We start from the raw sequence: 15,253 nt of genomic DNA, 5'->3' as shown, positions 1-15,253 counted from the left end.
CTCCTAGGGGATAGCCTTGAAAACACCAAAATGCAGAGGCAACTATCCACTATCCCTTCCCATGGTGCTGTGTCCCCAAAATAGAGATGGGAGAGATGTTACAGACCTTCTAAAGAGGTCAAAGTCACAGCCTCCCATAGTCACAGTACAGAAGTAAGACAGCTAACTCCTTACTTCTGGCCGTGTTTCCAGCAGGCATCTTCAATGGGATGGTAGTTACTCTTGGAAGGATTGTAGTTTGTTGGATCCAGGGTTCTATGAAGGCAAAGGAGAAATAAAATTGGGTAACTCTGAGGAATGTTTCTATTGTGATTTAGCTGACTCACAAGGCCAAAGGCCACCAATACCATCTCCTCACTGGTAGAAACTAGGCAGGAGCTCTACCACTGAGCCTCTACTGCCTTACTGATTGATTCTAGATAGGTGCTCTACTAATGAGCCACACTCCAAGCCCCTCACTGTAGGGGTGAGAGGGGGAATCCTATGCAGTGGTTCTACTAAGCTATATCCAGCTCCTTGCTGGTGGATTCTAGGCAGGTGCTCTACCACTGAGCCTTGCCACCAGGCCCTCACTGGGCAACAATTCTGAACAAATTCTCTACCATTGAGTTACAACTCCAGCCCACATGGTTTTGAGTAAAGCAAGAATGGGGTCTGATCCCATTACTTTGTAGGATGCTTATCCACCTATCCACCTGATTGTCCGTCCATTCAACAAATTTTCTTGTGTTCATAACCGGTGATATAAGAATGGCCTAATCATGATGGGTAGTAGTGGCGCACGCATTTAATCTGAGCACCCGAGAGGCAGAAACAGGCAAATCTCAGTGAGTTCGAGACCAGTCTGGTCTACAGAGCAAGTTACAGGACAGGCTCCAAAGCTACAGAGAAACTCTATCTCCAAAGAAAAAAAAAAAAAGAATGGTCCAATAACAATGAAACAATCACTTAGCAGCCGAGAACCACAACTCTAATTCACAGTAGTTATCAGAAAAGAGAAGCGGTTCTAGGTGGTCCATACCCATTAGCCACTCAGGGCTGGCAAAGAGGTCCTCAGGAGAGCCCAATGAAGATGCTTGTTGTTTCTGAAACATGTGCTCAACCTGGTAAGCAGGATGGTGGAATCAGAGTACTAAGAACCGAGGACAGAGTGCTGGGTGGGGACTAGTGGGCAAAGGGGCTTGAGATTTTGTTCTGGAGTTAGTGCATAACCACTCTGATGGGTGGATAGGTGAGAGAGGTAAGAAATCCCCATGATTACATTGCTGTGTCACATAGGTGCCCCCAGTCCTTTGACAGACAGACAATCCTTTGGAGGCTGGCTGGAGGTCAGGTAAGATGCCAAGCAATCAATGTATATGCAAACTCTGTCTCTGAGCAGTTCTTATTCTGCCTGCATCCTACGGCTTTGCAACAGGGGCCAAAGATGTCTAGAATACTGACCAATGCCCAAGCCCTCTGAGAGTAGGAAGCCCAAGCCGGGGCTGAGTCATGGGATGAAGACGGGAATGTCCTAGATGTTCTCATACCTGGGCACGACTTACCCCTTGGTCTCTTCCTTCCTTGGAGTACCTGACTTTTCTTGTTTCACTTCAGGTTTCACTGCTGGCTTCCGGGGAGCTGCAAGGGAAGACAGGGAGTAGAGGACCTGACTCCTGACAGTCCCACCTTCCAAGCTTTGTCCAGCCAGCACTGCCTGAGCAGAGTCTGCAATCTGCTGGCTGCACAGCCCAGAGGAACAAGGGGAGAGAGGTGCTCACCAAAGAAGCTGCTGAGTGTCTTGGCACTTCTGGCAGGAGGTTTGCTCTGCTCCTCTTCCTGAGGATCCTGTTTGACGCCAGCCTTACACACTGGAATGTTCTCTGTCTTTGGCAGGGTTACTGACTCTGAAGTAAGAAAGGTGATACAAACTGTTTCTACCTATAGACTTTAAGAAACCAACTTCCCTGTATCCTAGAAGTGGAAAATCGAACAATTCCGACCTTTCTCCATCCGTTATGTAAATTCAGGGCCTCTCTGGCCTGATGTTCACTCCGCAGTGCTAATCAAAGCACAGCTAGACTGGAAACGGAAGACTTAGGAATGGCAGTGAAAAGAAACCTCAACACCCAGCATCTGCCTGAAATCCCAGCCATTTGGGATACCGAGGCAGGAGGATATAGGAAGATCCTGTCTCAGACAAACAGAAACATAGAGCTGGGGGTGTGACTCAGTGGTAGAGGACTTGTTTAGAATCCCCCAGTGGGGAGGCTAGGGGATGGTTCAATGGTAGAGCTCCTCCTGCCTAAAATCCCCAGAGTGGGGCTAGGGGTGTGGCTCAGCAGCAGAGCACTTGCCAAGTACCCACTAGTTAGAGGGCTGAGGTGTGGCTCAGTGTGTTAACAGAGGACTGAGATGTGTTGAACACTTGCCTAGCATGTGCCAGGCTCTGCGCTCCACCACCAGGACCACAAAAAAAATAACTAAAACCTTAGTGTGATTTCAACAGTCTCACTTTTCTTGCACTTGTAGGAAACCAGATCCAAGTATGTCTTAAAACTGTCCTTGTAAACGTCACCTATGACACAAGGATCTCAAGGACACCAGGGTACTGAAGCTGCACCATGGCCTCCAAGGCCCTTCTGCTTCTGAATCTTATAACTAAGTTTAGATGTCACTCTTAATAAATACCTACTCAGTTCACTGTATTTGACTGGCACTTCTGATGTCTAAAAGCACAATTATTTGAGGGCTCTTTCCTCTTTTCCCTCATACAAACAATAAACCCAACAGTAAAAACAAAATCTATGATAACCTTGGGAGTTCCCACTGAACCCAAGATGGAGAGTTGTGCCTTGTTTTAAATGGCCCACCCTACAAAGACAAGTACCACCCCAATCAGGATCATGAAGCTGGGGGAATAAGCAACTCACCAGGGGACTTTGCAGGCTCAGGGGGCACTATGGACTGGCTCCCCTCCTTTTCTTCCTTCTGTTTTATATCTTCAGCCTCTGTGAGACTTTCTGTTGGGGTCAGTGCTTCTGGGGATACACAAAAAAGTTAAATGGCAGTAAGGCTTAGAGGCACTCCCACCCAAGAGATAGTCCAGGACAGGAAGGTCACAAGTTCAAAGCCTGCCTAAATTACAGAGTAAATTCAATTTTTTGTCTGGGCAACTTTGTAAGACCCTGTTTCAAAAACAAAACGATGACATGTAACTCAGCAATCCAGCACTTGCCTAGCCTGTACATTTTTATTTATAAATGTAATGAAAAGTTATGCCCTGGTAATGATAACACCAAAGACTAACTTGAGGGGAATTTGCCTTAGGACAAAGATAACTCCTTTTACTTTGAGATACTCAGAATGGCTAAAATCTCCAACTTACAGTGAAATTTTTTACAGACTACAGATTGCCAATAGGAAATCAAGTCTCCACCAAATTAATCAAACCTGCCACGGGAAACTAAGTCTTTTTTTTTTTTCTTAGCACATAAATAAGAACCTGACTGTGTCAGAGACTGCAACTGATGGAATCACAGTCAGCCCCCATGATCACTGGATCTATCCCCACGGCTGTTTCCCTGCACTGCACCAAGACAAAGGGAACCGTCTCAACAGGCTGACAGTCTAGAGTCTCCAAAGGAACACAGAGACACCTGCTGGACACTAAATGAAAAACTAGAAGAGGGAATTTTGAGTTTTCAGTTGTCTCAAAGTAGAAAGTTTATCTCAACGTACATCCTTGGATAAACTCACCACCAATGAAAAATAATTCCCCTGAAAATGGGATGTGTTGTATGAGAGAAGAATATATTAAAAGAAAAGAAAAATAAACAAAAAAAACTTCAGCAAAGCAATGGTAGTAAAAAAATTATTATTATTATTATTATTATTATTTCCATTAAATAAAAACAAAATTAGTTATATACAATACTGAATTAAGCCGGGCAGTGGTGGCGCACGTCTTTAATCCCAGCACTCAGAAGGCAGAGGCAGGCGGATCTCTGTGAGTTTGAGGCCAGGCTGGTCTACAAGAGTTAGTTCCAGGACAGGCTCCAAAGCTACAGAGAAGCACTGCCTCGAAAAACCAAAATAAAAAAAAAAAATAGTTTCAAACAGTTTTCAGGATGAGCGTCTAAGTACTGGAATATGGAATGTTTATTTATTGAAACAGGGTCTTGCTATGTGGACCAGAAGGACCTCTAACAGGCAGTGATCCTCCTGCCTCAGCATCCTGAGTACTATGATTACACCATGTCTGGCCCCAAGTGCAAAATGTTGACTTAAAGGTTTAAATAACAGATCTGGAAATCCAAACTTCCTGTACTGCACACACCTCTCCTACCCTTGAAGGTCCCCATTCCATATCATGGGTAGGTGCACACACACACACACACACACACACACACACACACACTCCTCTCATCCTGGTCCCTCACCTTCTTCCTTCTTCCTTTTCTTGGCTGCTCTGTCTTTGTCCTCATTCTGCTCCTCCACAGAGTCCTGAATTGTCCGTTTCGGGAGCTGCTTCCGAGCTGGAAAAGCAAAGGGAGCACTGTGGTTGGCAACTGGTTTATCTGCGCTTGCCCTAGTGAGATCAGACACTGCCTGGTTGATGGGGCAACTTAGAAGGTTCTGGATCTTTCACACCTGCCACAGTTACTTCCCCAATAAACATCTCATCCTTCAAGCTCTGAATCTGTGACCTTGAAAGTTATTTAACCTCTGTCCTGCCCCTTCTTACATTTTAAGATAAAAAAGTTCAAGTAAATAACAACCTGGTGTCTGACAGCCTGTGGATTCAGCCACTACCCTAGCTCATGTCTCACCACACGCTAGCCTCAAGCTGCCGCTCTTCTCTTCAAGCCATACTGTGTTCGCTAGAAAAACCAGAGACAGAATTCCCATGTTTCCTACCTCAGGGCCTTTGTACATGTGGCTCCTATCTGGGATAGAACCTTGGACCTAGGCACCATGGACAACGGGCTTCTGAGCTCCCAGATCACCCCTGTGAGCTCTACCCATAGAAGCATTCAGGGAACTGAATATGTGATATTAAACTTTAGCACTTAAGGTGGGGAGGGGGGATGCAAACTGGAGAACCTAGTTTTAACCATACATTATTCTGAACACAATTTCAATTCTAAATTATTAGCAGGTTTTTTTTTTTTAATGCTAAGGATGTAGGTTCCTATTTGAAGGGACTCTAGCCAACACCAGCTTGGCAAACATGGCTCTGGCTGCCTTGCCCTTCTCTCCCATTCCCTCTGCCTTACTTAAAACCATTAGATTGCATTCCGAAAGCTAGCCACCAAGGTCTATTCCCTTATTTGGCTACTTCTTCCTCCTGAGGATGACTATCAATCCAGCAATCAAAGTACTGAAGTCTAGCAATCAAAAGCCTTTGGCTCACCTAATTAACATGCCTAATTAAAATTAAACTCCTCTTTTTAAAGGAGTTTATAAACGGAGTTTCCTCCTTTAACTTTATAAACTGCCATCTTTGTACGTGCCACCTCTGCCTCCTTCTATCCAAAGATAGTCCTTTGTTCCCCTCCCGGACAAATGGGCAAATATCACTTCCTCCTCTCTCCCTTGTTCCCTTCCCCTTCTCCCTCATCCTCTTATCTATTTCCTGCCCTTTGTCTCTCTGAGGCAAATAAATCTCCTTTGTGCTGAGAAGTTGGTCTTGGAGTGTCCTGAACCAATACTGATTGGCTATTCATTATAACTTGACCAAGTCTGGAATTCCTAGGAGACATACCTCTGTGCCTACGAGGGCATTCCTGGTGGTTTTTAACTGTGAGAGACTCACCCTGAATTTGAGTGGCACTATGCTATGGGCTGCAATGTGACCAATTGTCATGCCTTCCCAATCATTATGGACAGCACGCTCAAAGTGTGAACCAACATAAACTCGATCTTTAAGATGCTTTTGGCAGGGATTTTGTCACGGTAATGAGAAAAGAAAAAAGAATACACTAAGTCTTTAAAATCTGACATGCTATATGTACACATCAATTCACACATCAGGTTTCTGTCATGAATATTTAATCTGTGTTTGGGTTTTTAAAAATTGACAGCATTCCATATCAAAAGCAGATTCCCACACCCAAGTTTCTCATGGGATACTAGAAAGTCTTCCCTTTTTGAATTCAGCTGTGGTAGACCACCCTGTATGAAATGCTTGGGTCCAAAAGTATTGCAAAATTTGAGGTTTTCAAATTTAAGTCTACACACTGTACTGGCTGAACTGGCGAGCATCTCAGATGCGATGGATCAGGCATGCTCATTCACCCTGGCTTCACAATATCCATTAATGAAAACACCACAACTTTAGAAGTACCCATCTCAAGTCACCACATTACAAGTCATCAGAGCAGGCTCACAGCCCCCAGGTCACGTGTGGCCTCTCACCTGGCCCTTCCCCATACCAAGTCTTCTCCCAGGCTCATTCTCTAGGATGTTCTCCAGTCTCCTCACTCAGTGTCCCCAACTCTGTTCCCTGTGCCAGAACTCTAGACCTAAGTGACTAAGATGCTCCTGTTTTACTCACACTATCTGGAATTCTCTTTCTTTTTCCTATCCTGCCTAGCTCTCTTTGCCTTTCAGGGATCAGCTTAGACTCTCTTCCAGAAGTCTCCATACCTGCACATGACAATCACAATCTCCTACATGTACTGAGTGCTGACTGTAGGCCGAATCAGCCTTGAATCCTGGCTTTTCTGGGCTGTTGGCACTGTACTTCAGATCACACATACCTCTGCAAAGGTGAAGTTGCTTGCCTCAGGTCACACAGCTGAGGGACAGTTAACCGTGCTCACCACCAGGAGTACTATCATCATGACCACAAGAAAAATGACCACCATGGAAAGGAAGGAGTTAGCCTGTCCTTACCAGTGCGACGCTTCGGGAATCCTGATGGGGAGATATCCATGGAGGGGCTGTTGAAGAAAGGACTATTCTCAGGACATGTGTCAGGGCTGGAAGGAGAGTTCTGTTTGGAGTCTGACACAGACTTCTGGAAGGAGACAAAAAGAAAAGTTCTAGAATAAAGAGAACATATGCATTACCTGGCAGTTGTAGCTACCACACTTGAGAGCAGAATGGATTCGTCTCTCGTGTCCGCCATATTTCTGGTTCCTCAGTCTCATCCCTACTCAGGCTACCTTCTCTCACCAAAACACTTTTTCACTCCATTATGAACCCCATATTAATTCTGCCTCTTAGAAGTAACAGAATCTTCCTTTTCTAGCTGTACATCTGGTGGCCTAACTAAAAACTGATTGTACTGACCTCCCTTGGAATTAGTAGAATCCTAGGCCTGAGCACTACATTTCTCTGCCTCCTCTGCAGCTAGTGTGCTTATGAGACTAAGGACTGTTTTCTCAGTCTTCCTTGTATCTTCCACAAGGTGCAAGGAGCAGACTAATTCTTGCATGTTATTATGTGACACCATACACCATGGTATGCACACGCATTACCACACATTAATAAAAAAATTTTCTTTTACATAGAAGAAGTCACAAAGAAATGTGACCACAGAAAGCACAGACAAAGACCATAGGCTGGCTCAGAAGATGAAGAACAGGCTTCTAGAAGCATGAAGTGGTCTTCCCTACAGGCTCAAAAAAAAAAAAAAAATGGCACTACCAATACCCTAAGATAACCCACTCAGGTACCTGACCTACAGAATTATGGGACAATTGTAACATAGGAAGCACTATATGCTCTCCATGGTGAACCTGAGGCATGACACTGTCAAGGTCCCGAATGAGCCCCACACATCCCAGAGAAGAGGTAGACTGGGACCCTGTACCCCAAACCTCCTGCTTGAAGTCACAATAGAGGAGATTACTTGTCTCCTGGACCATGTCCCCAGAGTCTTCCTGTATAGCTACTGCACTCAGCTGTGTAAGTGAGCAGGAAACTGGCAGGCTAAAGGTCAGCAAGATGGCTTGGTGGGTAATGGTGTTTGCTGCACAAGCATAGAGGCCTGAGTTCAATTCCTAAAACTCATGAGAAAGTGGAAGAAGAAAATGCCACAAGGCTGTCCTCTGACCTCCACTCACACAGCAAGGATATATACACAAACACACAAAAATTAAATTTAGAAAAGAAACCCAGCAGGCTGTTGGAACCTACCTGAACTTTGGGGGTGCCAGGAGCTTCATCTTCCTCCTCCCCTTCACTGCTCAGGTCCTGGGCTCCCTTCCTTCCTGGCCTCTTCACTGGAGAATCACTCTCAGACACCAGTCGATTCCTCTCTTTCAATGCTACCCTAGAAAATGGGAGGGAGATGGGGGCCAAATGGCAGGCAGAATGGGGACACTGCCCAAAAAAATGCATCCCCTTCTCTTCCATTTCAGTGAGCATCTTCCAGGTACCCCCATGGCATTCACTCTTTTTTCTTTTGAGATGGTCTCATGTAGCCAAGGATGGCCTCAAACTCAGTATTGTATCAGCTGCTGACTTTGAACTCCTGATTCTCTTGCCTGTACCTCATCAACACTGGAATTATGGTGTGGGCCACCATATTTAACTTTGCTATATGCACTGAAGTATTCTTCCCTCAGTCCCTCTCTCCATCCTGAGGCATCCTGCATGTCCATGTGGTGGTAACGTCATGAAAAGCAGATGAATTTCTTGGCAGGGACCAGGCACCAATTTAACCATATGGAGACCTTCTACCTTAGTCACAGGAGTCTCAGCATGGTACACACCCAGGCAACAGCGTAACGGCCTACAGTCTTACATAAAGAAAGGGAGACTACTATGCTAAGTCACTGTCCCCTTGATGCTAGCTCTGAGCTCCCAGCTCATGGAGGCATAGGCATGATGGCATGAGTGCTGGTAGCAGTCACTCAAGTGCTTAGTGTCCTCAGAAAGCTCAGTCACAACAGACGCCACCATGAGAACCAGCTACTCCACACTTCCTGATGATAGGCACTAATTCTACAGAACCCTTTACAAAGAGGGAAGCAGGTTCATGCTCAGCACCACAGAAAGAGTTCTAAAGACTTTGTAGAATAGAGGAATGACCATCTACTTGGTTTGCCTCAAAACCCAGAGTGTCTAGAGCTATATCAGGCACATAGAAAATATTTGAAAGCTGTTTTATGAGTAAACGTATACGTACAATCTCAAGAACATAATATAGAAGCAATATATAAAAGACTCGTTTTTGTTATTTAAAAAGTAAAGGTGCTTGTTAATGTGTATGGATTACATGTGAGGCATTGTGCCAGCCACTTGAGCTCCTACAGTGGCAAACATGTAGACCCCAGGATCTAGCATGAGAGATACGTATCAGATATTCATCAGATATATTAAGCATCTACTCTGCCAATAACCATGTTTGCTGCAGCACTGCCAACTGGTCACAGTGCCTTCCTCTAAAGGAAAGAGGTCAAAAGCTTTACATAGATTTTTTTTTAAAAAAATTACTCACTTATTTTTATATGCATGAGTGCTTTGCTTACATGTAAATCTATGTAACACTGAATGCCTAGTGCCTGCAGAAGCCAGAAGGTGGCACCGTATCCCTGGAACTGAGTTACAGCTGGGTGGGAGCCACCACCTGAGTGCTTGAGAACTGAACCCGGGTCCTCTGGAAAAGTAGCAAGTGCTCTTAACTGCTGAGCCATCTCTGCAGCCCCTAGATCTATCATCATCATCATGTGTCTAATATGTGTGGACAGATGCAAATGAGCACAGGTGTTTCAATGCCAGAGGCACTCGATTCTCCCAGAGCTGGAGTTACAGATAATTTTTGAACCACCTGACATGACATGAGTGCTGGGAAGCAAATTGTGGTCCTCTACAAGAGCAGTTTGTGCTCTTAACTGTGGTATCATCTCTCCAGGTCCAAGGTCAAATTTCTACCATAGTTTTGAGTTAATATTTTTACAATTACCATGTACAATTCCTATGTTAGACAAACAAAAATACCTGTATACATAATTAAGAATAAAAAGCAAATCTAAAATATATAGCATAGAACTGTTATATCCACAAAGAAGAAACCTAAATATTCACAAAAAATTAAATGCCCAATAATTTCTATAGTATACCCATAGAAAGGAATACAAAACAGAAAAAGGACTGCGCCCATGTTCCTGAATGAAAGTCCTCTAAGCCATAATGTTAACAGAAGCAAGCTGATGAATAGTAATACATTATATACATAGCATGACCTAAGTAAATCACAGAAAACAAACTATCATTTGCACAGAGCAATGCATATGTCACAGTGACCAACCTCAACATCATAGCTTGACTCCACGTGCAGAATACCTCTTCTGCAGTATGCAGTGTGTTACAAATGGTACATGGGTTTACTCACTGACCCCATGAAGAAAGCATGTTGGATACTAGGCACCTTTTTACTCATGAGGAAAATAGAAGTGAGGTCTCCTGCTCAACATCTCAATTTGGGGATTATGAACTAAATGTATTCATATCCATGCTCTGGCCCAAAGGTTACCTAAGCAAGGCCATACACTATCTTTCCTGAGACTGTATGAATCGAAATGTGGCCAGCATCTCTACCCCATGGATAGGGTGTGGTCTAAAAAAATGCAAAGCATACGGGAGCAGAGCCCCGACAAGAACTCTGAAGTATTAGATTCAGCTGTGCCTGAAGTTGGACCTGCCTTTTGGCTGTCAGATATCTAAATTAAAAATATCGTTTTAAGGACTGACACCTCTGCAGTAGGTTTTAACACACAAAAGAATCTTGACTGCTAAAGGCACATGCTCCGCTCCAGCCCCTTACATACTTTGGAGGGGACTCCTTCTCTCCGATGCTGTTGGCTGTCTCCTTTTCAGGCTTCTTTGCTTTACCCTCTTTGGTGGGTTGGAAAAATGACCTGTAGGAGCACAAGGGGGTGAGAGACATTAATAGCACCAATGCTTCACCTACCTGGGAAACACCTGTAGCTCCAGACATCCAACCCCAGCCAGGCAGGGCCACACACCAGGGATGTAGTTTAGTGGTAAAGGGCTTCCCTAGAATGGGCAAAGACCTTAGGATTTATTCGATTCTGAACAGTAAAAACAAAAAAAAGGAGGAGGGGGAGAAGCAGCAGCAGCAGCAGAAGAAGAAGTAGTAGTAATAGTAGTAGTAGTAGTGGTAGTAAAGGGAAGAAGAAGTAGTAGTAGTAGCGGTAGTAAAGGGAAGAAGAAGTAGTAGTAGTAGCGGTAGTAAAGGGAAGAAGGAGAAGGAGGAGGAGGAGGAGGAGGAGGAGGAGGAGGAAGAGAAGGAGGAGGAGGAGGAGGAGGAAGAGAAGGAGAAGGAGAAGGAGAAGGAGAAGGAGAAGAAGAAGAAGAAGAAGAAGAAGAAGAAGAAGAAGCAGCGGCAGCAGCGGCAGCGGCGGCAGCGGCGGCAGCAGCAGCAGTGGCAGCAGCGGCAGTAGCGGCAGTAGTAGTAGTAGTAAAGGGCAAGAAAACAAGAGAACAGAAAGCATCTGAATAAAGAGCTGTCATCCCAGGACAGACCATATCCAGCTTTCCCATCCCAAGAGTGAGTGGGGATTTGTGTCTCCCGGGTTTCCACAGTGGAAGTCCAGGACTGAGTCGGCTAGTATCCTTCCCTCCTTTTCTCTAATGCACCCCTCTCTCTGGTCTTCCCTTAGTACAGCTATGAGTGGCCTACACTCCACCTATGACACATGGACACATGACTCAGGCCTCACCAATTAGTGCAGTGCACTGCACACCTATAGCCCACCAGGATTTTTCCAAGCCAAAATTTGACTGTGATATTGCTGGGTCAGAAAGGAGGTACTCTCATACCTGAGTGGTGTGGAACAATTCTGTATCTGTCAATGTTTTAAATAAACGTTGATTGGCCAGTAGCAAGGCAGGAAGTATAGGCAGGACAACCAGACAGGAAATAGAGGCGGGGCAAGGAGAACAAGAGTATTCTGGGGGGGACTAAAGAGATGGCTCAGCTGTTAAGAGCACTGCCTGCTCTTCCAAAAGTCCTGAGTTCAATTCCCAGCAACCACATGGTGGCTCACAACCATCTATCTGTAATGAGATCTGGTGCCCTCTTCTGGACTGCAGATATACATGCAGACAGAATACTGAGAATACTGTATACATAATAAATAATTTTTTTTAAAAAAAAAGAGAGTATTCTGGGAAGAAGGAAGTTCTTTCCCTCAGTCCTGTGCAGACACCAAAGAAGCAGGATGTGACCTGCCCCGAAAAAGGTACCGAGCCACGTGGCTAACACAGATAAGAATAATGGGTTAATATAAGTTATAAGAGTTGATAAGAAGCCAGAGTTAATGGGCCAATCGGTTTATCATTAATATAGTCCTCTGTGTGATTTCTTTGGGGTTTACCAGCTGTGGGAACTGGGCAGGACAGAAACCCCAACAAGCAAGCCCTCATGTTACACCTGAGATTGCTAATCTCGGGAGAATCAGCCTGAGGATGACAACATCAATTAGGTAACAGAGCTGACCACAGAGACAGACCATGACAACATTTTACTTGTTGGATCTATCTAGCCAAGCCTGGAGTTGCACACTGCAACTATGGAAACCAAGTACCTTCCTCTCTCATGTTCCTAAAGCCACCTTGCCTTAGTACAGGATTTCTGAACTGGCACTGAGGCTGTCCTGTGCACTGAGGGAGGTTTAGTGCATGCCTAAGTTTTGTCCACTAGATATCAAAAGCAAATCCCAGACCCCTAAAATGCCTGAACCAAAAATGTCTTCAGACATTGCCACATGTTCCCAGGGAGCATAACTGCTGAAAACCAACACATTAAGGACCCATACCCTGCAAATAAAATTAATTAACGAGCTAATTGATTCATTACTTTCTCCCATGTCCTACGTCTCATTTTCCAAACTACTCAACACTAGGAAATTTCGACTTGAAGGCTCACTCAAGGTCTTCTCAAAAAATGCAAATTTGACACAGAAAGCCCAGAGTTTGGACAGTGCATTATATAGACACTATCTCTTGCAGTGGGGAGGAAGCTCAAGAATCAGGACGCTCAAGACACTGAGGAGGCTCAGACAGTTACAAGACTCACATGCCCCTTCCCAAGCTTTATATAAACAGCCAACAATTACTGGGGGTTGAGAGGGATTCTTCAGTGGAGCAGCCTGCAAACTGAGCAGAGAGCTCCAGCGATGCAGTTTTCCATGCTGGGGTGGGCTTTGGAGTGAGCGGCTGCCTTTATGTCACCAACTTTCCTATAAGTGACACCAATAAACTTAGTGGTTCATTAAGCTAAACTTGGGTGGTATCATTTCTTTGGCTTGTCATTGGTCTGGAGTGAATGAATATCAGTTCTCATTTTCCCAGGAAAAGTCACAACACAAAGTGTCTGGAGCACGGCTGGGGCCTTACATAATACTTCTCTGCATGGTGGCAGTGGAGTTCTCCCCTTTCCTCTCTTGTTGTTTCTTTCTCATTAGTTGTACCTGAAAAACAAATCCAAAGACCTGCTAAGGATGTTGGCTGTGCAGAAACTAAGCGGGGAGGGGGACTGGCACAACTACCTTCCTTAAGGAAATAAAGAAGAGTTGAGTATGAAGGCACATGCCTTTAGTCCCAGCATTCAGGAGGAAGAAGCAGATAAATCTCTTGAGTTCGAGGACAGCCTGGTCTACAAAGTTAGTTCTAGAAAAGCCATGGTTATTACATAGAAAAACTCTGTTTTGAAAAAAAAAAAACAAACCTACAATCAGAGATGCAGAGATAGCTCAGGGTAAGAGTGCTTGCTGGCAAAGTAAGAGGACATGAGCTTGAATCCCCAGCACCCACGTTTAAAAAGAAAAAGCTAGGCACGGCTGTACACACCTGTAAACCCAGTACTGTGGGGTGGAGACAAGTGGAGAAAGGCAGATCCAGTCAGCCAGACTAGCCAGAACAGAGCAGTGACCTTCAGGGTCAGTGAGACCCTGTCTGCAGACAGTAAGGCGTGGAGTAATATCGCACACATGGGCCTGGATTCCCTCCCACAGTCGTGAATTACCAAGCACATTACATACATAATCCCTGGTGTGTGTGTATACACACACACACACACCAGAAATAGCTATACAATCAAAAATATGCATTTCCTCCTCAGGAAAAACACCCAATTTTATAAACCAATATGAAACTTTAATTTAAATTTATTATTAAGGGATAAAATTTCCAAATCCGAAAAGGGACGTCTTCTTTTCCATATGGTGCCTGCTTTCCATCTAACAACAACAAAAAAAATTCACTGAGAGTATGCAGACGTTTTCTCAAGTTTTTATTCTTTGAGAGTTAAGTTTCTTTATTCTTTCTCCTCCGCCTGTCCCCGCTCCCGTTATGGTCCTGAGGATAGATGCAGGCAGGGTCTGGAGCTGCTAGAAAGCACCCTCACTAATCTACATTACCAGCCCTCTTTGACTGCCTGCCAGCTTCCCTTTCCAAACGTCCCTCCTCACCCTGACAACTTCCTTCTATTCTTGCTAGCCAAGTTTTTCTCCCTCCCCAACTCCACACACAGTAAGCAACAAGCCCTGACCCAGCCCTAAGTGTGTCCAGGCCTCACCTCCAGACCTCCAGTCTTGCCCCACCCAGGCCCAGGCCTGTGTCCCTCTCTGGCAGCCACCTCACCTTTTACCTGGCTCTTGACACTCATCACACCAAGCTTCTCTCGTCTTCACATAGGAGCGCTATCTAACCAGTAACGTCACCTTGCTCTCACTACAAGACTCTGTGCGGCCCCATTCCGTCTAGCATCTTACAGTGATTGACAGCTGGCGTCCACGGTTAACACAGCAACACTGAAACCTTCCCTGCAGCCCCAGGCCGCCCCACCTCACCCGTCGCTTTCAACGCCCGTGGCCACGCCCACCACCGGCCTTTCTCCCCGCCCCTCCGCCGCGGGTCCCGCCCCTTTCAAGGCCTCCAGTCCTCAGCAGACGCGACACTTCCAACCTGCTGCGGGCCCTGTCCGCGAGCCAGCCGGCAGCTCTCCCTCCACACCGGCTCCTTGGTGCTCTCTCCCCGCGCCCTCGGCCGCCGCGACGCCCCCACGCTCGTTCCGCTCCCCGCCCCAGAGCCGGCGAAGTTCACCGGCGACGAGCGCTCGGGACGCTCGCCTCTCCCCCGCCCCAGCCCCAGCCACGCTCCCACGACCCCACTTGCCTCTCGAGTCACTTCACCAGACGCCGGACTTACTTGCTCGGCGACGCGAACCGGAAAGCCCGAAATTCGCGCCACACGGATTTCGCGCGCAGACTCTGGCGGGCGGGGTTGAGGGTGG

General features: G+C 45.7%; 1 protein-coding gene across 7 annotated transcripts in view; it reads right to left on the bottom strand.

Moving 5' to 3' along the window:
• Positions 1-15,253, bottom strand: part of Lig1 (DNA ligase 1) — a 40,931-nt gene extending 25,678 nt beyond the window's left edge. Inside the window, exons 1-11 of one of the 7 annotated variants that reach the window (XM_041653743.1) lie at positions 14,602-14,804; positions 13,810-13,823; positions 13,357-13,430; positions 10,764-10,853; positions 8,128-8,263; positions 6,880-7,003; positions 4,422-4,517; positions 2,913-3,017; positions 1,761-1,886; positions 1,545-1,620; positions 175-255 (exon numbers count right to left, since the gene is read on the bottom strand). In XM_041653743.1, the coding sequence (XP_041509677.1) occupies positions 175-255; positions 1,545-1,620; positions 1,761-1,886; positions 2,913-3,017; positions 4,422-4,517; positions 6,880-7,003; positions 8,128-8,263; positions 10,764-10,853; positions 13,357-13,430; positions 13,810-13,823; positions 14,602-14,626 (947 nt within the window). In that variant the 5' untranslated portion in view covers positions 14,627-14,804. Of the gene's footprint in view, positions 1-174; positions 256-1,544; positions 1,621-1,760; positions 1,887-2,912; positions 3,021-4,421; positions 4,518-6,879; positions 7,004-8,127; positions 8,264-10,763; positions 10,854-13,356; positions 13,431-13,809; positions 13,824-14,601; positions 14,805-14,925; positions 14,945-15,135 lie in introns of those variants that run through there. The other 6 variants (XM_041653742.1, XM_041653747.1, XM_041653746.1 and 3 more) reach the window with 6 other exon arrangements.

Source organism: Microtus oregoni, unplaced genomic scaffold (genome assembly GCF_018167655.1).
Source record: "Microtus oregoni isolate MIOR12 unplaced genomic scaffold, Mior012 000006F_ref0000085, whole genome shotgun sequence".
Lineage (NCBI taxonomy): Eukaryota > Metazoa > Chordata > Mammalia > Rodentia > Cricetidae > Microtus > Microtus oregoni.
Note: the sequence above shows the minus strand (reverse complement) of the source record. Positions and strands in the feature narration are given on the sequence as shown.